The sequence below is a fragment of the Elephas maximus genome, chromosome 19 (genome assembly GCF_024166365.1).
Source record: "Elephas maximus indicus isolate mEleMax1 chromosome 19, mEleMax1 primary haplotype, whole genome shotgun sequence".
Taxonomy (NCBI): Eukaryota; Metazoa; Chordata; class Mammalia; order Proboscidea; family Elephantidae; genus Elephas; species Elephas maximus.
The window spans coordinates 46,776,034-46,802,849 of record NC_064837.1 but is presented as its reverse complement, the minus strand read 5'-3'; the positions used below and the strand labels follow the sequence as shown (position 1 = coordinate 46,802,849).

The 26,816-nt window shown below is 39.6% G+C and overlaps 1 protein-coding gene across 4 annotated transcripts; it reads left to right on the top strand.

The window, feature by feature from the left end:
• Nucleotides 1-85: 85 nt before the first annotated feature.
• On the top strand, nt 86-25,126 carry MED1 (mediator complex subunit 1). 4 transcript variants are annotated; one of them, XM_049861538.1, is made up of 17 exons: nt 86-323; nt 2,529-2,635; nt 4,656-4,734; nt 5,540-5,594; nt 5,699-5,831; nt 6,715-6,743; nt 8,805-8,876; nt 9,389-9,463; nt 9,916-9,989; nt 10,370-10,459; nt 15,209-15,320; nt 15,836-15,960; nt 16,221-16,339; nt 18,720-18,921; nt 20,407-20,502; nt 20,613-20,718; nt 21,883-25,126. In XM_049861538.1, the coding sequence occupies exons 1-17, from the start codon at nt 299-301 to the stop codon at nt 25,124-25,126; spliced, it is 4,743 nt and encodes a 1,580-aa protein (XP_049717495.1). In that variant the 5' UTR covers nt 86-298. The 4 variants fall into 4 exon arrangements, with proteins under 4 accessions (XP_049717495.1, XP_049717497.1, XP_049717498.1 ...); XM_049861540.1 differs by lacking the exon at nt 2,529-2,635; XM_049861541.1 differs by lacking the exon at nt 86-323 and having other exon boundaries at nt 2,581-2,655.
• Nucleotides 25,127-26,816: the final 1,690 nt, after the last annotated feature.

The following is a 26,816-nucleotide window of genomic DNA, read 5'->3' as shown; positions in this document are numbered from 1 at the left end:
CAAGAATCTCGCGAGGAGCGTGAATTAACTATTTTTCGCGACATTTTGATGCCCTGCCCCTTCTCTCGCAGGATCCCGGTTAGTCTCGCGATCTTTGGGAAGTTCCGTTGGGGAAGATGGCGGCGGCCGCGAGCACCCTTCACTTCTTGCCGCCGGGGACTTCGGACTGAGCCTTCCCGGGAAGAGTGGGGACTACTGGTGCCCTGCGTCCCGGGAACCGGAACCAATTTGGTTCCCCCGTTGGTGGGGAAGGACTAATCCTCTTGTGTGGCAGACTCAGGCCTTCCCCACCTCGAGGATGAAGGCTCAGGGGGAAGCCGAGGGTGAGTGAGGGGGAGAGAAGAGGGCGGGACACGATTGGAGGAAGCCAACCGGTGAGAGGGGCTGAGGCCGATGCCCCATGGGCGCCACTCTCCAGAGGGCTCAGAGTCCAGGAGGCAAGATGTGTATGAGTTTTAGACTGACCGTGCTTTCTCAGGTGATGGTGAAGTTCCAACTTTGGGGTGATGGGGGCTTCCAACTTCTGTGAAGGTTTCCTGCTCTACTGGGGCAATCATTTGGGTCTCAGGGCACTTTTAGCCTAAAGTGGTGGGAAACCAGGTGAGTGAATCTAAAACTGCTTTTACCTGGTGCAAGAAGAGATGTCTGAATAGCGACATAAAACTAACAATACAGAGCTGCATGTAAAAGTACTGGAGGATGTTTTGGTGTGAGTGGGATGATTAGGATCTTATGATATTAAAAGCCAGCAGTTCCCTAGAATACCACAGTGTTCAGACCTCGTGCTATTGTATATTTTTAAAATGCTTTGAATTTCATCCTTCCAGTGGCCGGACTAACTTACAACTGCTGAAAAATAACTTTTCTGTGGAACCTTACCCAGCCCCTCTAAAGTTCCAAGCTCCAGTTTAAATTCTTCCTTAGCATTTTGGGCATAGTTCTGCTAAAACAACTCCTTGTGTTATTTTTGTTTACTTATCTTCTTCACTTTATCCTAAGCTTTGTGGATTAGGGACCCTGCCTTCCTCATCTTTATGTAGTCCCTGGCATAGAATAGCTGCTTTAAAAAATGTCGATTTGAGCATCCAAGAAAGACGGATCTTGTTTTAGAAGATCTTCTCCCTCTTGCATCAACTCTGATTGATGACATTCTATTCATTTTTCAATGCTAGCATCAACTGTTATCTTTTTTGTAACATCCCCACAACTGATCATGAACTTTTTTTCCTTTGAATTTCAGTAGTGATGTGTTTCTGTTTTTGAGAGCATATCTCACTTTGCTTTGTGTGACTGTTATTTCCACGTTAACTTATCCACATCCTTCACATATGTCATCTCAGACATTTTATATGTTTTTGCTTTTCCAGTGGTCTTTAGCACAGCTCCTTGCTCATACTGGGTAGCTTAAGAATTAGAGGAGGGTTGGAGGGCACATACTTAGTCCAAAAACCACTCTTGTCTACCTTTCTCTTAGCTCTGCTGGAGATTCATCCTCTGGTCATAGATCTTTTCCGTGTCCATGTAGTTTTAGTTTAAACTCAAATAAGAAATACCTGAATGGCTAACAGAGCCTGATTTCTTTTTTTTCATAATTTATTTTATTTTCTTGTTGTTACTGTTGTTGAGACTATATTCCGCAGAACATAGACCAATTCAACAGTTTCTACACATACAGTTCAGTGACATTGATTGCATTCTTTGAGTTGTGCAACCATTCTCACCCTCCTTTTTTGAGTTATTCCTCTGCCCTTAACATAAGCTTACTGCCCCTAAGTTTCCTACCTAATTTTTCAGGTTGCTGTTGTCAGTTTGATCCCATATAGATAGATCTTCAAACAAACAAACAAACCCAAAAGAGCCTGTTTTTTTGATCCCGTTGCTGTTGAGTTGATTCCGATTCATAGCGACTCTATAGGACAGAGTAGAATTGCTCATAGGGTTTCCAAGACTGTAAATCTTTATGGATGCAGACTGCCGCACATCTTTCTCCCTCGGGCTGGCTGGTGGATTTGAACCTCTGACCTTCCAGTTAGCAGCTGCGTGCTTAACCATTGCACCACCAGGGCTCCTTTGTTTTTTTGATAGCACCTACAAATTGATCTCTCAAAATTATGTCAAAATATTTAGGAAGTCAGTGTTTTCACATTGAATACCAATTAGCCATAGTAAGGCCATGTTCAAATGTATGCTCTACATCTGTCATGCAAGGGGTTTCGTGCATATCATGAAATGACTTTGTCACTGAATTGTAGCTTAATCCTGAATCGTGATTAGAGATGGACCTTCTTTTGATTACTCTTAAATGTTTAAATAGAAAACAGCCCTGCTGTATGGTATTCCTTAGGTCAGACCCATAATTTGTGTCTTCCCACCATTAAAAATACTTTGTATGTTTTGAAGTAAATAATAATGAAAAATATTTCAACTGAGTTTTTGCTGGGGTGAAGTTGGAGTTTTCTTTTGCAAGAAAAACTGTGGAAGGGCCTGGTAAAAGAGTTTCTAATTATTCTTTCTGATTTATGTCATAGAGTCAGAAAAGCTGAATAAGATGAGTTCTCTCTTGGAACGACTCCATGCAAAATTTAACCAAAATAGACCTTGGAGTGAAACCATTAAGCTTGTGCGTCAAGTCATGGTGAGGATTGTGGTAAAGTGGTATGCTTAAATAATTATTTAATAAGCTGACATCTTTATGTGGGCTTGTTCAAACTATAGTCCTTATAGTGTGTCTTCAGTTTTATTTATCATCAAACACTGAGTACATGGTGGCTGTCAACATTAGGAATCTTCCTGAGAAGGAGGTGTATTTATAAAATTGTGTTAATCGTGAGTACACTGGGGTATTTCAGGCAAAAGTGCTAAGTAATGCACCTATAAGGGGCACATTTGATGGACTGGTATAAGGAGATTTTATTCTTCACTTCCCATGAAGTTCCCTTATACTGATCTTATAGTACTTTTGATGTGTCTGCATTGCTAGTAGAGGTTGTGATTTCATTACTAATAACAGGCAAACCCTGGGCTTTCGCTTGTCTACTCTTTCAAACTCTTTCTCTGCAATACTGCTACTTCTTCCCCTGATCATTCACCAATATGAGGAGCCCTTAGCCAGTTAACTGGACCACAAGGGGCCAGTCTCAACACAGGATGTTATGATTCCAGTGGTAATCAAAATATAGGAAGACTTTACTCCCCTTTTTTTAAAGCCTGGGTGGTGGTTGTATAGGTGTGGTCACTTTGTGTTAATTCGTGCATCTATTCACTTATGGTTTGTGTACTTTTCTGTATATATGTTGTACTTCAATGAAAATACCCCTTGCCCACATCTTACTTGAGTCCAGAATAAGTTCAGTATGATAGACTTTTTAGTGTTTAAGATGAATGTATTAGTGATACAGCACTAGCAGAACAACTGAATTTAGCGTCAAAAGACCTATATTTTAGGCTTAACTCCAGCACTTATTACCTCTGTGACCTTGGAACACTTACTGGATCTCTCTGAGTCTCAGTTTTCTCATCTGGAAAATGGAGGCATATAATACCAGTTTGCTTTACACATAGCTTTGCGGTAAGGATCAAATGAGATAATGGACATGAAAATGTTGTGTTGCTAAAAGATTTCAGTAATTGTAAATTCTACAAATGCATGTATATCTTCTGACACGCGTGTGTGAGCATAGACGGTATCTTATAAAAAATGTCTCAAGTGAATAAATGGAAAATTTTCCAGTCCGGGAATTTAGAGGATGTTATTTTTTGTACTCCAAGCCAGCCATATTCTAGTTTGAGATATGTTTTATTAATGATTTTGTAATTAGAGGAGTCCCAGGAGGCTATTTGGGTGCTCTGTTGGGGTACCAGTATCTTGGTTTGGTCACCGTGGCTTCCATTGTCTACTTAACAGTTGTGTAGGTTCTGAAACCTAGTTTTATTGATATGTCAGGCCTTTAAAACCTTTCAAAACAGGCATACTAACCAAATCACAGAAGATTAGCATGTAACTCAGAACATCCATTTATTTATAATAGAAGGTTTATCTTGCTAGTTACCAGAATACTGGTATCTATTATCCAGAGCGTCCCTTTCTTAATTTAGGGTATAAGGGAGGTCAGATTATTAACTAATGAGGCGTTTGTTTTGTACCATAAATCTGTTCACTTTTCTGGGGACTGGAATGTTTTACAGAGAGATGCTTTCCTGGATTGAGTTAAAAAACTCTGCCAAATTATTTGTTCTTTGGGGGTCCTGCTCATGTACTACATATTCTATTTCTTGGTGAGGGTTTAATACAATTGAGATTCAGCTTGAATCTAGTTTGACTAAGGTTTGGTTGCATTTCTCAGGTTATATGCAAATCACCTTGTTAGATTTGGGAATTGCCAAATCTCCTGAGCTACCCCATTTAAATCTTATAATGCAGTCACTTCTACAGGAGGCTGATCTCATCTGTTACGTTTTGATTCTTCCTAATTTTTTCCCTTATTTTAGATCTGAGAATACCCTTTTTTACCCTCGTGGATATGGATGGACAGAGTAACAGTTAAGATTCTATAGACTGTCTTGAAATATTACCATTAGTATAATGCTTATATTTACCTGAAATACTGTAGGTTTGATTAATTTTCACCTGGAATGTTTTCCCACTTGACACACAGGAGAAAAGAGTTGTGATGAGTTCTGGAGGGCACCAACATTTGGTCAGCTGTTTGGAGACATTGCAGAAGGCTCTCAAAGGTTCGTAAGCACTTTTAAAATATGCTGATTTTTTTAAATTCCCAGTTTAAGAACTACTGTTTTATATTTACACTGGAAATATAAATTGAGGCAGGTCAACTTTCTATGCTGTGTGTTGCTTTTGCTTTCATATATGGAGTCGAAATATGAGCTCTTTCCAGAACTTCTAAAATATTTATTTTTGATCCTCTTTTGGAGGTCTGGTAGAGACTTAAAGATAATTGATGGCAATAACTAAGATAGCAGGGGAAAGCTCTTTTTTTGTCACATGTTCTAATTAGCTCTTAAGAAGAAGGTGGATATTTTAACTTACTTGAAAGATTTTTACAGTGTTTATGGGCAGTATTTTCAATAGAGCAGATCATAAGGTTTTGAAATTTGTTATTCATGCTCATAATTACTAAATTCTATTTTGGGGGAACAATGAAAGTAAAAATAGGTTTTACTTTGATTCTAATTCAACTGAGTATTTATGTTGGTTTTGATGTTAATCTTTATTCTAGCATTAGCAGATAAGCATGTCTTTTTTAAGTTAAATATAACTTGTAGCAACTAAGGGGCAGTGAACAAAGGGAGAGGAGAAAAGCCCAATTTTTCAAAGTACTTAGATCCTTTTTTGGACAATTTTTATTGCCTAGGCCACAGCTAGGCTTTACTAATAAACTTTGTGCCCATTATAGGCATTTGAATTGTTAAATATGTTATGACTTTGGAAAGACAGATATACTCCTCAGGAGGTTTTTGTGTTTCAAGAATACAATTATTTGGAGAATGCTTTGTGATTTCCCTTTTTGTCCTTTCATAGTAACGTCTTTACCAGCAATGACTGACCGTTTGGAGTCTATAGCAAGACAGAATGGGTAAGTAGTCTATCTGTAAGCAGAGATATTAACTTAGTGTTGACTTTGGGTGGCTTTATTTATGTAAATTGTATTAATTTTTTGTTTTGATTTGTTCCTGCTAGACTGGGCTCTCATCTCAGTGCCAGTGGCACTGAATGTTACATCACATCAGATATGTTCTATGTGGAAGTGCAGTTAGATCCTGCAGGACAGCTTTGTGATGTAAAAGTGGCCCACCATGGGGAGAATCCTGTGGTATGTATTGTTGATATTTCTCTGGAATCTCTGGGGTTTACTTAGGGACATTAACTTAAAAACGAACTGTTGGGGTTTTAAATAGCTTGGGTTTAGTTTTTTTCATGAGCCACTATAAAGATGATGGGATGGGCTACAACATCAATAGCTAGAGTGGAATATAGAATAATGTGGGTTCATTTCTGACATCATCCTAGGGCTTTCACAAGTGGAAACACTGGAGGAACCCTTTTCATTCCATATCAACAGACGTGAGCGCAAATTAACAGTAGGTGCTGGGGATAGGAAGATAAATCATTTGTGATTCCTATCCTCAAAGTGGAAACCCTGGTGACGTAGTGGTTAAGTGCTATGGCTGCTAACCAAAAGGTCAGCAGTTCGAATCCGCCAGGCGCTCCTTAGAAACGCTATGGGGCAGCTCTGCCCTGTCCTGTAGGGTCGCTGTGAGCCGGAATTGACTCGACGGCAGCGGGTTTGGCTTTTGGTATCCTGAAAGCACTCATACTCAAGTAGGACAGATAATCTTGTACATAGCTAACGTCTCTGAAAAAATCCTGTAATAGAGATGAAGGTAAAATGTTATGTAACCAGATAGTTGGTGTGGATTCCAAGGATGACATTAAAGAGAGGTCCTCATGTTTCAAACAAGCTACTGAATATTTATTCCTTTATGAACTACATATTTTTATTTTTAATTTCCCATCCTAAACCCCATGCTTCACCAAGTAGGAAGAAGATGCTTTCTGAGCTTTTAATATAGGGACTTTCTGTAGTTTTGATGTTTTTGTTACAAAGCATGTGCTATTATTAAAAGAGAAAAATTCCTGGTATCTTCAAGGTGTTAAAGTGGTTTAACATTTTAATATAATTTCTTTAATTTCAGAGCTGCCCAGAGCTTGTGCAGCAGTTAAGGTGAGCAAATGATATTTGTTTTATATTGACAGACAGTGTTTTTCTTTATCGCTAGGGTTTGAGACTAGGAAGAAGTTACTTTCCTCAAGAACACGTTTTTCAGACTCTGTACTCGTTCACTTTCAGAATCGTCTTAGCTTGGTTTTTTACCCTACTCAGTCTATGCCAGGGTTTCTCAATCTCAGCACTATTGACATTTTGGATCGGAAAATTCTTTGTTGTGGGGGCCTACCCAGTGTGTTGTAGGAAGTTGTAGCAGCATCCCCTGCCACTCCCCGCTAGTTGACAGTAGTCTCCCCCTAGTTGTGACAGTCAAAAATATCATCAGACAGTGCCAAATATCCTCTAGAGGGCAAAATCTCCCTTGATCTAGCTTTAGGAATTCTGTGTGGAACAAAAATAAATAGAACCTAATCATTGAATCGGAGAGAGTTTGAGAAAATTTAGTCTATACCATGAAAATCTTTTCTCCTTTCATTTTGAGAACTTATTTTACATTAAGGCATATGTATGATAAATTCCTGTCATAGTGGAAGTGCTAGGCTCGACAGTTAAACTTTCAGTAATTGGTAGCTTTTTCCACTAATTTATCTTTTCCCTTTGAATTGTATAGAAATTTCTGTCCTTAAATTTAAACCCAGAATCAACTTCCTGGGAATTAGACAAAGTCATTGCATCAATTTTGCGTTTTAAACATAGCAGAGTTCTTAGCTATAACATGGAGATGTCTTAGAAAGGGTGTGATATTGAGGAAATAAGTTTACACTCAGCCTTCTCAATGATCAGTTTAGTATAGCCAAGTGTGCACCAAACTTGAACCAGTTTTAAAAGAATTGTAATACAATGTGGGGGGAAGAAAAAACCTTTTTATAATTTTATTGAATTGGTAAGTCTAGCAAAGGTGAATTCCTAGACTACTTCACAAACGGCCAATATTTCTGGCTCTAAAATGGAGTAAAGGAGTCCTAGTGCTACAATGGTGAAGCACTTGACTGCTAACCAAAAGGTTGGCAGTTCAAACCTACCAGTTGCTCACCGAAGGAGACCTGGTGATCTGCTCGTGTAAAGACTGCAGCCTAGGAAACGTTACGAGGCAGTCCTACTCTGTCCTGTAGGGTTGCTATGAGTTGCAGTTGACTCGATGGCACAAAATAAGAACAACAAAATGGAGTAGGAGCCACACCAGCTTATGAACTGATGGTGTTTTAAAGTTAATTTGTCAGCCTGTTTGGAAGTGGAAACTTCAGAAAGAAAGTTAAATTTTACACCTTTTTTTTATTCACTATGTACAGATGATAATTTTAAGGCAGGGAATATATTTTGCTGTTGCTCTAGTTTGTTACCATCTTCATGTCTATATGTAGTATGTGCTCAATACGGAAATTTTGAAGTATCCTTCCAGAGAGAGAATATCACTGAGTTATGTTAGATTTCTGAGCCTGCCCATAAGAACACGCATTTGATTAAAGACTAAAAGTCAAAGCCTGAATATCTGGTCCTGGATGGCCAGAGGTTATAGTAGTAGGGTTTTTTTTACCCTTGAGGCAGGCCTGGTTGTAGGAATATTTTGGAATATGTGGGGTTTGTCTCCACCTCTAGGTCTCCCATCTGTCTCCTAGCATTCATTTTTCTCCTTAGCTCTCTGCTGTCACGTTGCCATATACCTGCAAGTGTTCTGTCTTCTCAGCTTATTTCCCATTACCTCTCTTTTAATAAAAATTTTATTTCCTTATGATATCTAATCTCAGTTACATATAAGATGAAAGGAAAGTGACTTATTAAAACCAGGTCTCCTTATTTAGGAGCTAATATGAATTATTGGATCCTTTTGACCTCTGTCCAGCTTATTAACACCATCTACAGAAAAATGGGGCAGAGAGAGAAAGGGAAAAATTTCATTTCTTTTGTACTTCTGGTTAAGTCTAGAAAACTTTGGGGATAAAGATTAAAACAAATGATTAAAACCAGAGTCTTATATAGCAATGATTTTTGATTCTTTTCTGTAAGATCTAGTTTTAATTATTATGTTGTATTCTCCCCCTTTCCTTGAACTCCCTATAGGGAAAAAAATTTTGATGAATTCTCTAAGCATCTTAAGGGTCTTGTTAATCTGTATAACCTACCAGGGGACAAGTAAGTATTTTGATTTTTTTTGCTTTTTTGGGAAAAATCAGTATAAATCTGGATGTGATTTTGTGCTTAAAAATTTGCCAAGTTTTCTGCCCGACCTCATTTGTTGATTTCTACTCATATTGACAAAATAGCTAAGTTTCTGACTTTATATCTTTTAAATACACAATATCTGCATTACTGGATTGTAATATCAGAAGACGGATGACTATAATCTTTGAGATGTCTTCAGCATATTGATTTCTAGGCTGAAACAAATTAATTATTGTGAAACTGGCTTGTCTTTTTTATTGTTAACCTACTGGGATCTTGTTAACGTGCTTGGGTCTTTAAACAGATAAAAATTAGGTTTGGTAGATCATTATTGATTATTTTTTTTTGTATGTTTTAGTTGCGTTCAGGATAGACTTGCCCCTTATTTAGGCTTGCTATGTCTCTGTGTGTGTGTGTGTGTGTGTGTGTGTGTGTGTGTACGTGTGTGTACTTAACTCTTGTTCTTGTTATCCATTCCCCAGCAAACTGAAGACTAAAATGTACTTGGCTCTCCAATCCTTAGAACAGGATCTATCTAAAATGGCAATTATGTACTGGTAAGACTGACTAAAGCATCGATTCTGTATGACCCTTTTAGGTACCTTGTTTTTTAAAAAAGTTTTTCATCCTGGGAATTACTAGGATCCTATTTCACTGTGTATCTTGTCCATGTCTATTCTTTTTCCAAATAATGATTGTATTCCATCTTCTGAGTAATAGTATCACCAAGTTATTGGTTGGTATTCCATAGGTTTTATCTGGATTTGTCAAATCTGATCTCTCATCAGATAAATAACAGTCTAGCTGTTACTTTTGCTCACAATGTTACTGTTGTGTACTTGAAAATGATCCCTTTTCTTTGAAGGTGAAATATGTGTGCTATATGCCCAAATAGAGAACAAAGTTGTTAGAAAGTATTATAAGACTTTTAAGAATTGAACTCAGTATGAAACTGTACTAAGACCTTCAGGGTTTGCTTAAAAGCAAACATAGATCTTTTGTCTTGCAGGAAAGCAACCAATGCTAGTCCCTTGGATAAGATTCTTCATGGAAGTGTTGGCTATCTCACTCCAAGGAGTGGGGGTAGGTGATCATATTTTGCTTATTTAGAAAAATGTCTAATTTTAGTTGGGGGGTCATTACTAATAATTTCACCTTGAGTATATAAAGATAGTGGTAGAAAACTACCAGTTTCTATTGGGATTTGTGTTTTTTATAATGGTTTCTAAGGTGCCAACACATGCCTTCCCCCAGTTTTTTTGTTTGTTTTTTTAAATTGTGTGAAGTAAATTATTCTAGAATCAATACTTCTGCTTCTGTCATACTTCATAACCTGCTTTGGAGCATGACTTCTTATATCTGTGAAAATCATTCTTTATGTATATATTTACAGTAATGTGAATGTTTTTCTTTATTTGTAATTTACCTGATAAACGTGCATTGATGAGTGTTATTTTTCATAGGTCATTTAATGAACTTGAAGTACTATGCCTCTCCCTCTGACCTGCTGGATGATAAGACTACATCTCCCATCATTTTGCATGAGAATATTGGTAAGACTGTAACTGAAGCAGTTGTCATTGTTATTAGGTGTTGTCGAGTTGGTTCTGACTCATAGTGATCCTATGTACAACAGAATGAAACATTGCCTAGTCTTGCATCATCCTCACAATCGTTATGCTTGAGTCCATTGTTGCAGTCACTGTGTCAGTCCATCTTGTTGAAGATCTTCCTCTCTTTTGCTGACCCTCTGCTTTCCCAAGCATGATATCCTGGTCCCTGCGATAACATGTCCAAAGTGTGTGAGACCAAGTCTCGCCATCCCTGCTTCTAAGGAGCATTCTGGTTGTACTTCTTCCAAGACATTTGTTAGTTCTTCTGGCAGTCCATGGTGTGTTCAGTATTCTTTGCTAACTCCATAATTCAAAGGCGTCAATTATTTTTTGGTCTTCCTTATTCTTTATCCAGGTTTTGCATACATATTAGGCAACTGAAAATACCATGGCTTGGGCCAGGTGTACCTCAGTCCTCAAAGTGGTATCTTTGCTTTTTAACATTGTAAAGAGGTCTTTTGTAGCAGATTTGCCCAATACAATGCATTGTGTGATTTCTTGACTGCTGCTTTGTTTTTAAAAAATATTTAAAAAAAAAAAAAAAAAGTTTTGAGTATTGGCCCTGCCTATACTCTTTGGTTTGCCACCTAATGAATTCACCATCCTTAAAAAAAAAAAAATCATATTTGTGCCCTTATGTCCTGATACACACATGCAGTTGATCCTCATTTTTCATGAGTTTACCTACTCGATGACGTTTATTTGTAATCCCAAAATCAATACTTGTGGTAGCTTTGCAGTAATTTGCATATATGCTGTAAGGACAAATACAAATTAGAAGAAATCTAAACAAGAAGAGGCTTACCCTCCTTGTTGGAAAAAAGAGAAGAGACTCTCCCCATCCCTTTTCTGAAAAGTATTTATTTTAGAAGATTTGTAATTGTTAGTTATTTCTCTGACTTTTTGAAACATACGTAAATCTTTTTAAAGGCCAAAAAATAAATAAGCCTCTTGCAAGTTTTACAACCCAGGAATTTTTCCTCAAGGACCCGAAAGCTATTTTTTTTTTGAAATGTAATTAGTTAAGGAAAATAGCACCCCTAATCTTCTCGGGCAGGAGCCTAACTTATAGCTCGTACAAGTCTCCAAGTTGCAAACATACCTCTGGTCATAAAGACATGAGAAATTGGCTCCAGACAGAGTAGGGCAGGAGCCTAACTTTTAGCTCGTACAAGTCTCCAAGATGCAAACATACCTCTGGTCATAAAGATATGAGAAATTGGTTCCAGACAGAGTGGGAGAAAAATACAGAACAAAATTCAAATTCATAGGTCGAGACCAGACTTACTGATCTGGCAGAGACTGAAGAAAACCCTGAGACTGTGGCCCCTGGACACCCTGCTAACTCAGAGCTGAAACCACTCCCAAAGCCGACCTTTCAGTCCAAGATCAGACAGGTCCTTAAGACAAACAGTAACAAACATGAGGGATGAGCTTCTTAGTCAAATATAGAGACCAAATGAGCAACACCTGTCCAAAAGCAGAGACAAGGCAGGAAGGGACAGGAAAACTGGATGGATGAATGGACACGAACCCAGGATGAAAAAGGAAAGGGGGAGAGTGCTGACACAATGGGGATGGCAACCACTGTCACAAAACAATTTGTGTATGAGTTTTTGAATAAAGTAATTTGTGCTGTAAATTTTCACCTAAAACAAAATTTAAAAAAATATGGTAAATTTTTTTTTTTTTTGGATATAGGCAATTAACAGACACAGGTAGCTATCCCAGTAGCCAGGTAAATTTAGGTTGAACTATGTGTGACAAGGAAACCCTGGTAACATAGTGGTTAAGAGCTACAGCTGCTAACCAAAAGGTCGGCAGTTCAAATCCACCAGGCGCTCCTTGGAAACCGTATGGGGCAGTTTTGCCCTGCCCTATAGGGTCGCTGTGAGTCGGAATCAGCTCGACGACAATGTGTTTTTACGTGTGACAAGGAGTCCTTGGGTGGCACAAATGGTTAAGCGCTTGACTACCAGTCAAAAGGATGGTGGTTTGAACCTATCCAGAGGAACCTCAGAAGGCAGGCGTGGTGATGTACTTCCAAAAGGTCACAGCCTTGAAAATCCCATGGAGCAGTTCTACTCTGCATACATAGGGTCACCAAGAGTCAGAATCGACTTGATGTTGACTAACAACATGTATGACAAATAGTGCCGTTAGGTACTCTTAATTGCGGACTAGTTGTCATTTATCTTGTGAACGTGTACGAAACGAGTTGCATCTGCTTGGCTGTATGAAAGGGTAAAATTCTGTCTTCTCAGTCTCTGGCAGATTGACTATGATATACATCACACGTGGTTTAATGCTTATTCAATAATAAAACTATTCTTTCTCTTCCACTTTTGTGGAAAGTTTATCTGCAGTCGCAGGAGATTTTAATTATCCTTCCCCAACAATGCATAGAGTGGTGAAAAAATTGAGTTGCTCCATGCATAGGTGTCCAGCTGAAGTTGAACAAAGTGATTCTGCCTTCTTGTTTCAGCTTTCATACTGTACCACAGGTGTCCTTTTTACAGTCCATTTAGTGCCACATTTTTCACATTTTTGTGCTTTTTGTTGATGATTTTGCTGTTTAAAATGACTCCCAGGTGTAGTGCTGAAGTGCCATCTAGTGATTTAAGTGCAAGGCTGTGATACTCCTTGTAGAGAAAATAAGTGTGTTAGATAAGCTTCATTCAGGCATGAATGATAGAGCTGTTGGCTGTGAATTTGGTGTTACTAAATCAACAATATAAATTAATTGGTCCCTGGGTGGTGCAGATGGTTTGCTCTCAGCTACTAACCTAAAAGTTGGCAGTTCAAACCCATTCAGCATCACCATGGAAGAAAGGCCTGGTGATCTGTTTCTGTAAATATTACAGCTAAGAAAACCCTATGGAGCAGTCCTACCCTGTAACCTATGGGTCATCATGAGTTTGAGTTGACTCAGTGGCAGTAGGTTTGGTTTTTTATGTTAAATAAGGTTTCTTTAAACAGGAACACACATAAAATGAGGTTATGTATTGATCAGTCGATGAAAATGTTGTGACCAGAGGCTCACAGGAATCTAACCCTGTGTTTTCTCTGTAGCATTTGTTAAGTATTCATTAATTCAGTGTTTTTGGCAACTTCATAGAATGTACCTCTTGGGAATAATGAGAATCAACTCCGTGTATATAAGATAGACTAGGAAAAAAGGGCTGGTGATCTACTTCTGAAAATCAGCCAATGAAAACTGTGGATCACAACACTTTGATTCCATTGTGCATGGCATCGCCATGAGTTGAAGGCTGGCTCTACCATAGCTAAGAGGAAAACAACAACCCAGGGACTACACACACACACTCTCTCCCTCCCTCTCTCCAAAGAGTTAATGCACTTGGTTACTAACTGAAAGGTTGGAGGTTTGAGTTTTCCCAGAGGTGCCATGGAAGAAAGGCCTGGTAATCTACTTTTGAAAAATCAGCCATTGGAAACCCCATGGAACACAGTTATACTCTGACACATGGACATTGCCATGAGTTGGAACCAACTTGATGGCAACTGGCTATATATGCACATAAATCTGTTGCTGTCTAGTTGATTACGACTTATAGTGACCCTGTAGGACAGAGTGGAAACCCCAGTGGCGTAGTGGTTAAGTGCTATGGCTGCTAACCAAAAGGTCTGCAGTTTGAATCCACCAGGCGGTCCTTAGAAACTCTGTGGGGCAGTTCTCCTCTGTCCTGTAGGGTCACTATGAGTCGGAATCGACTTGACGGCAACAGGGGTGGTAGGATATAGTAGAGCTACCCCATAGGGTTTCCAAAGCTGTAATCTTTACAGAAGCAGACTGCCACATCTTTCTCCTGCAGGGTGGCCGGTGGGTTCGAACCACTGACCTTTTGGTTATCAGTTGAACACTTTAACCACTGTGCCACAGAGCTCGTGTGTGTGTGTGTGTGTACGCAGACACTGCCTTATACAGTTTTCTAGGCTGTGATCTTTATGGGAGCAGAGGACCAGATCTTTCTCCTGCAGAGCTGCTGGGTGGGTTTGAACCTGCAACCTTTTGGTTAGCAGCCAAGCACTTAACCATTGCACCACCAGGGCTCTCTACATATGTATATACACCCATGCATGTACATATATTCACATATACACACATACATATATAGTAAGAACTTAAATGCTTTTAAATAAGTCAGTCAGTGAATGAATGAAAAGATATATACCATCTGACCAGGAATCATCAGCTTTATTCATTACTTCAAAGGTGAGAAAATTAGCTAACTTATTAAAGAAATATAGTAACGGATTTTATCTTTTATTTGTATTTTTATATGCCAAAAAAGATAGTGAGAAATGGCCTAATACCTCATTTGCTTCCCTCTTAACATAAGTCATTGACTCTATCCCATAATCATAATTCCACCTAAATGCCTTCTTAAGTTACAGAAAATAAGTAAATATTGGTAATGAACCTTTAAAAAATTTTTCCTTGGCATCCATTGTTTTCTACGCTCTGTTTTACTTAATGATAAATATTGGTTGTTTAGAAAGGCAACTTCTGGCATTTCTAAGGTAGATATTACAGTATCTCATAAAGAAATTATGATTAATAAACTTTTATACAGAAGCTATTCTGCATATTTTTTGCTTTTTAATGTTGAGAATCCCATAATTTGTGTTACTTTGGCGAACACCCTCTTTGTTTCTTACTCTCAGTTCCTCGATCTTTGGGCATGAATGCATCGGTGACAATTGAAGGAACATCTGCTATGTACAAACTCCCAATTGCACCGTTAATTATGGGGTCACATCCAGTTGACAACAAGTGGTAAGTTAAATATAATTCTAGGGTAGCAAGTCTATGTTTTCAGTTTCAAGTCCAATATGAAACAAGTGTTACTTTCACTTGGCTCTTAGCCCACTTGAATTTCTAGAGACTGGCTTTTTGTTTTATCCATGTAATTTCCCTTTTGTTCAGTATCTATTTGAATGCTTATCTCCGAACTTTAGTCACAGAACACGTTCCCTGCCTTGAGAGAGAAAACAGAAAACTCTGTGCTAATTCTCTGGTTAAGTGGTTGCTCCCTTTTATCTTTTGGGACTTAAGATGTTGATTTGGAGTTATGATAACTGGAGAACATGCCTCAGGATAAATATTTGATTAAATACTTCCAGATTAACAAATAGGATGTTTTAGAAGTAGAGGAAGCAAGTTCAAAGATTGAGCTTTTGATAGACTTTGTAAGTATGTGTATATGTGATATATATGTGTCTAAAAATGGGGGTTTGGGTTTTTCATTTTCATATCAAGTCAAAATCTAACCCTCTCCCTTTTTTTTTAAGGACCCCTTCCTTCTCCTCAATCACCAGTGCTAACAGTGTTGATCTTCCTGCCTGTTTCTTCTTGAAATTTCCCCAGCCAATCCCAGTATCTAGAGCATTTGTTCAGAAACTTCAGAATTGCACAGGTGAGTTTTAAGCACCAGGAGCTAATACTTGTTGTATTTTGAAAAGGAAACTTCAAATTCATATTATCTTAGACTTCTTCCAGTCTTATAACCCTCAAAAAAGTACTGATAAGTGTAGATGTGATTATGCTATATGCTAATAATGCTCAGTAAATACTTTTTGAATAAGTCAGTGAATAAATTACAAGTCATGAAGGGAAAACTGAGCTCTCAGTGTTTTGTTCTCAATGTGACCATTACCCTGATCCTTGGTTCTCTAGGAATTCCATTGTTTGAAGCTCAACCAACTTATGTACCCCTGTATGAACTGATCACTCAGTTTGAGCTGTCAAAGGACCCTGACCCCATACCTTTGAATCACAACATGCGGTTTTATGCGGTAAGTAAGGCACTATGAAGGTCCCTGGGTGGTGCAGACAGTTTGCACTTGGCTAATCAAAAGGTTGGTGTTTCAAACCCACCCAGTGGTGCCATGGAAGAAAGGCCTGGTGATCTGCTTCTAAAGATTACAGCCAAGAAAATCCTACGGAGCTCAAATTTACTCTAACTCATGGGGCTGCCGTGGGTTGGGATTGACTTGGCAGCAGGTGGGGGGAAAAAATCCCTATGCAGCTAGAATGTTGTAGGTGGTGATGGGATCCAAGCTCAGATTTTCCTTTATAGGATTGTCGAGGTCAGATAATTTTCTTTTGGAATGCTGGTCCTATTTGCTCGGTCAGACAAGAGATTGTAGAAATCTTTGAAAAATACTGAAGAAAGAGGGCATGAGCTTTCAAGCCAGGAAACAACAATGTATATTTCATTGTGTAAGTCTCAGATTAAAGCTACTTAACATTATTTGAACTTTTACCAGCTTTTAAGTGAGTTTTAAGAATTCCTATTCTTGCAAATGTCATGAGTTTATAACCTAGAAAGGTCTTTAAGTACATACAGAGAGTAAACTATGAAGGTTCTAAACCTCATCTGGGCTTGAATTGATTTGAATGTTTTGCAGATGGTCTGAAGTTGTAGTTCCCAAATTTTGTCTGCATTATAATTATATAGGGTGTTTATTAAAAATACAGATTTTTCACTTACAGTACAGGAAGCGCTTTTATACAGTTTTTTTTCCTAAATTTTATTTTGTTGTTATTGTTGAGAATATAATTTTTAAAAAAAAATACCGTATTTAAGGTAAAAGTTTACACAGGAAAATTAGGTTCTAATTTAACAATTTGTACACAGATTATTCAGTGATATTGGTTACATTTTCCACAATGTGTCATCATTCTCATTGATTGCGTTGTGGTTATACCATTTCCAGTACTCTAGTTTCCATGTCCTCTTACCGTCTTATCTTTACTTTAGAGTAATTGTCCATTTGGTCTCATAGAGATGATTTTTCAAAGGAGCACACAGTGCTCACGGGCATTACTCTTCATTTTATGACCCAATCTGTTATAAGCTAATAGATGACCTCAAGGGATAATTTTGGTTTAAGGAGTATCTCAGGGCAGTAGTCTTGGGGAAGTCCTCTAGTCTCAACCAGTCCAGTAAGTCTGGACTTTTTAAGAATTTGAGTTCTGTTCCACAGTTTTCTCCCGTTTTTTTATTAGTATACATCTATTGTGGCCCTGATCAGAATGGTTGGTAGTGGTAGCAAGGCACCATCTAGTTCTTCTGGTCTTAGGGTAGATGAGGCCATGGTTCGTGTAGACTATTAGACTACTTTCTTCTCTGAGTCTTTGGTTACCTTCTTTCTCTTTTGTTCCTGTTAAGTAGAGACCAATAGTTGTATCTTAGATGGCTGCCCACAAGCTTTTAAGACCCTAGACATTACTCACCACATTGGGATATAGAACACACACTTAATGAACTATATTATGCCAATTAACTCAGTTGTCCCATGCGGCCATGGTCCTAAGCCTTCAAACCCAGAAAACCAGTCTCGGGAGGTATTTGGTTATGTCTAGGAAGTATCTGTAAGTCCTCTATGTGGTTTATTTCGTATGTGAATATACATGCATATACACACATATCTGTATGTACATATGCCTACAGATAAATCTGTCTGTGCACACATATATACCACACATGTATTCCTTTGTTGTTGATGTTTTTACCCAGATTTCTGAGGTATTTTTTATGTTAGTTTAGGAAACGGCTAGCATTGAGCATTCACTAAAGGGGTTTGTTATGGATTGAATTATGTCCCCCCAAAAAATACATGTTATAGATCCTAACCTCTAAACCTGTGGTTATAATCCCATTTGGGAATGGGTTGTCTTTGTTAATATGTTAATAAGGCAGGATCAGTATAGGGTATATCTTGAGTGAATCTCTTTTGAAATATAAAAGAGATTAAAGTGAGCAGAGGAGAGATGGGGTAAGATAGATGCCAAGACACATGGAGATCTCCAGGGAACCAGGAAGCAAAAGCTAAAGAGACAAGGCCAGAGCTGACAGAGAAAATCTTTCCCCCAAAGCTGGTACCCTGAACTCAGACATCCAGCTTCCTAAACTGTGAGAAAATAAATTTGTTTGTTAAAGCCATCTAGTTGTGGTATTTCTGTTGTAGCAGCACTAGATAACTAAGACAGGGTCTTTTTAGCCAAATGACTAATTGGCATTTGTAATATCAGCTGACCAAAGAATTCACTATGGAGTTTTGTTTTTCCCCAACATGTTGCTGCCCCTTTTTTTTTTTTTTTTTAAGGATAGTTTGTGGCTGGAGTACAATGGGCGAGTGACATTCTTTTGCTTTGTTCATTTTTGCCCAGGCTCTTCCAGGCCAGCAGCATTGCTATTTCCTCAACAAGGATGCTCCTCTTCCAGATGGCCGAAGTCTACAGGGAACCCTTGTTAGCAAAATCACTTTTCAGCACCCTGGCCGGGTTCCTCTTATTCTAAATCTGATCAGACACCAAGTGGCCTATAATACCCTAATTGGAAGCTGTGTCAAAAGAACTATTCTGAAAGAAGGTACTGCTTTTCCTTTTGATATATTTACTAGCAGATAGACACCAACTACTAATTTGGTGACATCAAAATTACTGGTGGAGCTTTTAAAAATATGGGTGCTTGGAGCCCTGGGGGCACAGGAGTTGAGAGATTGGCTGCTTACCAAAAGGTCGGCAGTTCGAATCCACTAGCCGCTCTTTGAAAATCTTATGGGGCAGTTCTGCTCTGTCATGTAGAATCGCTATGAGTCAATGGCAATGGTTTTTTGGTTCCCACACTCATGGTCTGGATTAGAACCTCAGTGGGAGGAGTTGGGAGTCTAGTTTAAACCTCATGAATACTGTTGATGGAACCAGTCTATAGATTGGCATTTGGGAACCACTGTATTATTGTATATTATAGTGAGCATATGGTTTTTCTGCACACAGTAATATAATTGGGTAGCTCAGCATCTGTACCTTGCAGTAGATATATTAGGTAGAAGTTAAGATGCCATTGTGACAGAGGATTTCTTGATAGCTAAATTTTTGATTGTTGGGACAGTGCTCTCCAGCTTTAGTCCCAAGTACACTTCCCTTCCCGTTCTTCAGTGAACTTCACTCGTATAGCTTGAAACAGGGGTACCCTGTGCCACTGTGCCACCCCCCCACCTCCACCCCCAAATACTGGAATGCTTATGTTTCTTAAACACAGCTGGCCATTAGAAGCCTTGATGTGAATTTTGACTGCTCCAGCTATCCAAAGTTAATTTTTTACCTTTAGTTGTAAAACACGTCAGTGATAGATATGTATCAGTGCAAATTGGTAGGCAAGCAGAAACTGGAAAGGTAAATCAAGATACCTTTCATGGGAACAAGAATTGCTTTAGAAATGAGAAACTTCTGAGACGTAGAGCATATGCAAAAGATATTTGTGGGCCTCCTATCTCATGTGCTTGCGCCCTAGGAGGATTTTCAAATAGTTTCAGTCCTACAGAGAAGCATGCTTTTCCTGAAGTAGTATATGATCCTCGTCTCTGGGCTGCCAGAGCATTTTGATTAGGAACTTATGTTGATAATTTTAGATTGTAGCCTCTACATCCCTTCTTTACCAAGCTATAGGCTGCACAACTAACAGCTGCAAATACTGATAGAAAGCAGGGTTTATGGCAGTGAGTCTGGATGTGTGTTTTTCAGATAGAATGAGAAACTCCTCTTGGTCACTTTATTTTCAGAATTCACTTTCAGAACAGGGTGTTTATATTTGCCAATGACTTTTATATTTTAGGGGTTAAATCTGTCTTGAGAAAATTGGTAGTTTCTTGTTTTGGAGAAATTTACACCATAAACTGGCAGATTCCTTCCATCACCTCTGTGCATAAAACGGTAGATATGGAATGTGAAAAAATGTGGGATTTAGTTTCCAGTGAGGGAAAGAATTTCACTCTGTATATTTAGGGATTATTATTTATTGTCTCAAGTCTTATATTTGGTTGATTGTTTTATGATCCTTTTCTTTGCCATTTAGATTGTCCTGGACTCCTTCAATTTGAGGTGTGTCCCCTTTCAGAGTCCCGTTTCAGCGTGTCTTTTCAGCACCCTGTGAATGACTCCCTGGTGTGTGGTGAGTTGTGTGGGTGGCTTGCTCATGAGAGAAGTTTTGTCCTTGTATCTTTTCTGGAAAATCAGAAGCTGCATCAATTCCAAATATTTCCTGTATATTTTGTCTTTCAGTGGTAATGGATGTGCAGGACTCAACACATGTGAGCTGTAAACTCTACAAGGGGCTGTCAGATGCACTTATCTGCACAGATGACTTCATTGCCAAAGTTGTTCAAAGGTAGCACTAGTCCTTTTCCATCAGAGTCCCGTTAAGGGATTTATAAGGGGTGCTGTTTTCAGAATTAGGGTGAATTGGAAATTTAAGCGGAAAGCATTAAAGTCACTGGTTTGACTTTACCCTTTTCTTTCAAATTCAAAAGTGATATAAGCTCTGCTTATTTATTTGTTGTTTATTTATCCATTTGTTGTTGTTGTTGTCAGTATCATTATGAGAGTAACAGGAGGTAAGGTAGGTAACTTCAGGCCTGGAACTAAGGTACTTTTAGGAGAGAGAGAGTGAAATAAGGTGTAGATCTTTTTTCACTTACCCTTTATGCCACTTTTAATATATAACTTCTCAAATGGTATTACGTGGGAAGATACTTAAGCCGGTCACCTTCCCAGAAACATTAATACGTAATTTTAAGGTTTTCTAGAGCAAGGGCCAGTGGCCTCTTTTTATACATAAATTTTATTGGAACACAGCCACTTCCATTCATTTACATATTGTCTATGGCTATTTTCTGCTATGACAGCAGAGTTGGATAATTGTGACAGAGACCATATGACCCACAAAGCCTAAAATATTTAGGACCTTAAGAAAAAGCTTACTGATACAAGTTCTAGAGCAAAACATTTTTAAATACGTGCCTATAAATACAAATTTATCTGTAAAACAAAAAGTGCTTTGCCTTAAACGGGATTTCATACTAGCATTGTTATTGAAGCCATTAAGGTTTAGAACTCGACGGGTCAAGAAATTTTTCTAGTGGTTCATTAGTTAAAATAAATCATATATCCCATTAATTAACATGTGAAGCCTCAAAAGGAAGGCATTTTCTCATTGAGTTCCATTATTACCAGTGTTGGGTTTTTTTTTTAGCTTCATTATAAAATTAAATTATTTGGAATTTTGTTTGTGTTTTCTTTTTGGTGAGTACTTCATAACGAAGTTGATGATTGCCTACAGGGTCAGGGTTTTTTAGAATGAACTTACCCAAACCTCTGCATTTGATAGTACTGCTTCTGTTTTTCAAGTTACTTGTATCACCTGAAAAGTGTGTACTGAAAATCTCTTGATGGTTTATCAGACAAAATCAGAGTCTGTTTTCCCAAATGAAAAATTGGTTTCATTCAGTAGCTGGTGCGAAGTTAACTTGGTTTTTTCCATATTGTCTTACAGATGTATGTCCATCCCTGTGACGATGAGGGCTATTCGGAGGAAAGCTGAAACCATTCAGGCCGACACCCCAGCCCTGTCCCTCATTGCAGAGACAGTTGAAGACATGGTGAAAAAGAACCTGCCCCCGGCTAGCAGCCCAGGGTATGGCATGACCACAGGCAACAACCCAATGAGTGGTACCACTACACCAACCAACACCTTTCCGGGGGGTCCCATTACCACCTTGTTTAATATGAGCATGAGCATCAAAGATCGGCATGAGTCGGTGGGCCATGGGGAGGACTTCAGCAAGGTGTCTCAGAACCCAATTCTTACCAGTTTGTTGCAAATCACAGGGAACGGGGGGTCTACCATTGGCTCGAGTCCGACCCCTCCTCATCACACGCCGCCACCTGTCTCCTCGATGGCCGGCAACACCAAGAACCACCCGATGCTCATGAACCTTCTTAAAGATAATCCTGCCCAGGATTTCTCAACCCTTTATGGAAGCAGCCCTTTAGAAAGGCAGAACTCCTCTTCTGGCTCACCCCGGATGGAAATGTGTTCGGGGAGCAACAAGACGAAGAAGAAGAAGTCATCAAGATTACCGCCTGACAAACCGAAGCACCAGACTGAAGATGACTTTCAGAGGGAGCTATTTTCAATGGATGTTGACTCACAGAACCCTATCTTTGATGTCAACATGACAGCTGACGCTCTGGATACTCCACATATCACTCCAGCTCCAAGCCAGTGTAGCACTCCCCCAACAACTTACCCACAACCAATACCTCACCCCCAGCCCAGTATTCAAAGGATGGTCCGACTATCCAGTTCAGACAGCATTGGCCCAGATGTAACTGATATCCTTTCAGACATTGCAGAAGAAGCCTCTAAGCTTCCCAGCACTAGTGATGATTGCCCACCCATTGGCACCCCTGTTCGAGATTCTTCAAGCTCTGGGCATTCTCAGAGTGCCCTCTTTGACCCTGATGTCTTTCAAACCAATAATAATGAAAATCCATACACTGATCCAGCTGACCTTATTGCAGATGCTGCTGGAAGCCCCAGTAGTGACTCTCCTACCAATCATTTTTTTCCTGATGGAGTAGATTTCAATCCTGATTTATTGAACAGCCAAAGCCAAAGTGGTTTTGGAGAAGAATACTTTGATGAAAGCAGCCAAAGTGGGGATAATGATGATTTCAAAGGATTTGCATCCCAGGCATTAAATACTTTGGGGGTGCCAATGCTTGGAGGTGATAATGGAGAGACTAAGTTTAAAGGCAATAGCCAAGCTGACACAGTTGATTTCAGTATTATAACAGTGGCTGGTAAGGCTTTGGGTCCTGCAGATATTATGGAGCATCACAGTGGTAGCCAGAGTCCTTTATTGACCACTGGGGACTTAGGCAAAGAAAAGACTCAAAAGAGGGTAAAGGAAGGCAATGGTACCAGTAACAGTAGTCTGTCAGGGCCAGGATTAGACAGCAAACCAGGGAAACGCAGTCGGACCCCTTCTAATGACAGCAAAAGCAAAGATAAGCCTCCAAAGCGGAAGAAGGCAGACACTGAGGGGAAGTCTCCATCTCACAGTTCCTCTAACCGACCTTTCACCCCACCTACCAGTACAGGTGGATCCAAATCTCCAGGCAGTTCAGGAAGATCTCAGACTCCCCCAGGTGTTGCTACACCACCCATTCCCAAAATTACTATTCAGATTCCCAAGGGAACAGTGATGGTGGGCAAGTCCTCCTCTCACAGTCAGTACACCAGCAGTGGTTCTGTGTCTTCCTCAGGCAGTAAAAGCCATCATAGCCATTCTTCTTCCTCTTCCTCGTCTTCTGCTTCCACTTCAGGCAAGATGAAAAGCAGTAAATCAGAAGGTTCATCAAGTTCCAAGTTAAGTAGCAGTATGTATTCTAGCCAAGGGTCTTCTGGATCTAGCCAGTCCAAAAATTCATCCCAGTCTGGGGGGAAGCCAGGCTCCTCTCCCATTACCAAGCATGGACTGAGCAGTGGCTCCAGTAGCACCAAGATGAAACCTCAAGGGAAGCCATCGTCACTTATGAATCCTTCTCTAAGTAAACCAAACATATCCCCTTCTCATTCAAGGCCACCTGGAGCCTCTGATAAGCTTGCCTCTCCAATGAAGCCTGTTCCGGGGACTCCCCCATCCTCTAAAGCCAAGTCCCCTATCAGTTCAGGTTCTGGTGGTTCTCATATATCTGGAACTAGTTCAAGCTCTGGCATGAAATCTTCAGGGTTAGGATCCTCAGGGTCATTGTCCCAGAAAACGCCCCCATCATCTAATTCTTGTACAGCATCTTCCTCTTCCTTTTCCTCAAGTGGTTCTTCCATGTCATCCTCTCAGAACCAGCATGGGAGTTCCAAAGGGAAATCTCCCAGCAGAAATAAGAAGCCGTCCTTAACGGCAGTCATAGATAAACTGAAGCATGGAGTTGTCACCAGTGGCCCAGGGGGGGAGGACCAGATGGATGGCCAGATGGGGGTGAGCACGAATTCTAGCCATCCCATGTCCTCCAAGCATAACATGTCAGGAGGAGAGTTCCAGGGCAAGCGTGAGAAAAGTGATAAAGACAAATCAAAGGTTTCCACCTCGGGGGGCTCAGTGGATTCTTCCAAGAAGACTTCAGAGTCAAAAAATGTGGGGAGCACAGGTGTGGCAAAGATTATCATCAGCAAGCACGATGGAGGATCCCCCAGCATTAAAGCCAAAGTGACTTTGCAGAAACCTGGGGAAAGTAGTGGAGAAGGGCTCAGGCCTCAGATGGCCTCTTCCAAAAACTATGGCTCTCCACTCATCAGTGGTTCCACTCCAAAGCATGAGCGTGGCTCTCCCAGCCATAGTAAGTCACCAGCATATACCCCCCAGAATCTGGACAGTGAAAGTGAGTCAGGCTCCTCCATAGCAGAAAAATCTTATCAGAACAGTCCCAGCTCAGATGATGGTATCCGACCACTTCCAGAATACAGCACAGAGAAGCATAAGAAGCACAAAAAAGAAAAGAAGAAAGTAAAAGACAAAGATAGGGACCGGGACCGGGATAAAGACCGAGACAAGAAAAAATCTCATAGCATTAAGCCAGAGAATTGGTCTAAATCGCCCATCTCTTCAGACCAGTCCTTGTCTTTGACAAGTAACACAATCTTATCTGCAGACAGACCCTCAAGGCTCAGCCCTGACTTTATGATTGGGGAGGAAGATGATGATCTTATGGATGTGGCCCTGATTGGCAATTAGGAACTTTATTTTCTAAAGCAAAAAACATGGCCAGAGAAAACCTAATGATATGTTTGTAGGAAAACCACCATAAGGGGTGAGTCAGACAGGTCTGATTTGTGTTTAAAAATTTGAAATGGCATGGCTTTGACACGAGCTGGGTGAATTGAGAAAGGCATAGCCAGACCCTACTAAAAAGACCACAGGGTTTGATTCTGGTTACCAAGAATTCCTTGTTCTTTGCCAGAAAAAATAAAAGTTAATATACTTCCTTAGGAAAGGGTAGGGGGGAGGTGGGAGGGGTATAGGGAGAGGGAAGTGTGGGAGAATTTTGTGGGAGATAGTCATATATTTTTTTCTCCCTTTTTCCATTTTTTAGGCCATGATTTAAACTCATTTTAGTGCATGTATTTGAAGGGCTGGGCAGGACATGAATAAGCAATACATTCCTTGATGCATTTGCACGAAGGTTGTTCACCTTTGTTTGGGCAGTTGTCCATTTGAAGCATGGGCAAATGAAGGAAGGACTTTGGTCATTTTGGACACTTACATAATGTTTGGTGTCTGTTTCTTAGGAGTGATTGAGGGTGGGAAAATTATTTTAGCTATTTATTTGTAATATTTTAACCCTTTTATCAGTTTGTTTTTACACACTGTTTCTGAGGTTCAGGGTTCAAAATGATAGGAGACAGAAGAGCAAGGCTTATGTGGTAGTCGGGGGCTTATAGCTTGTGCTGATACTGTAGCATCAAGCCCATGTATGTTAGAGCCCACCTTTGGAGTTAAATAGAAAAACCAAAATGATATTTTTATTTTTAGGAGGTTTTTCATAGGGTTCAGACATCATAGGAATATTAGGAGTTACCTCCCCTAGAGGTATTAATTTATATTCACTTTACCTTAAAAAGAAAAGTGGGCTGGCTTTTTAGGATGAAGACATTTTCAGATGAAGCAGGGTTTAATGTGGGACAGCCTCCCCAACCCAGTGGCATGAAAACCATTACAGAATTAATAGTTCTTCTGTTCCCACAATGTGCCAAAAGTCCATATCCCAGCATTTTGTTTGTGGGAGAACTGATGCCATTCCTGAGAGCTGGGCTCCCTGTTTATCTCCATTGCAAGGAGGAGTCCAGACTTTAATCACTCCACAGTATGTTCCCTAAAATAGTTAAAAATTTGCAGCCATAGTTCACTTAAAACAATTTCAAACTCACTTGAAGAAGTGGGAACCTGGAATGCTAGGTGGGCATGAAGATAAATCCTTGCTACTATGTAGCAATACAGTTGGACCTTTTGGAGAAATAGGTCTGAGTCTGGATTCTGGGGGACATCATTAAGAAGCCCTTTTCATAAATATAGAAATCCAGGAGACCGTTTGAGTGCAACACAAGTTCTCAGTATTTGGAGGGTCCTCTCAAAATTCCGCGGCCTTACTTTGATTTTGACACCTGCACTGTGCCATTCCTGATAATTCCATTCAGGATCTGTATCAGCAGGATGGGGCATGGTCCCCAGCACAACTCTTCTGGATTAAATAAAAAAAAAAAAAAAAACCCAGGTGATTCTTTTTTTTTTTTTTGTATGTGTGTCCTAAATGGAGTGACTTCATCAGACATGGAAGAATATTTCTATACTCAGATCTTTCTGCAGGTTGGAGTTAGCACAGAGTTGGAAAATCAGTTTTGCCTTTCTTTCCTGGATTGTCTCTGAT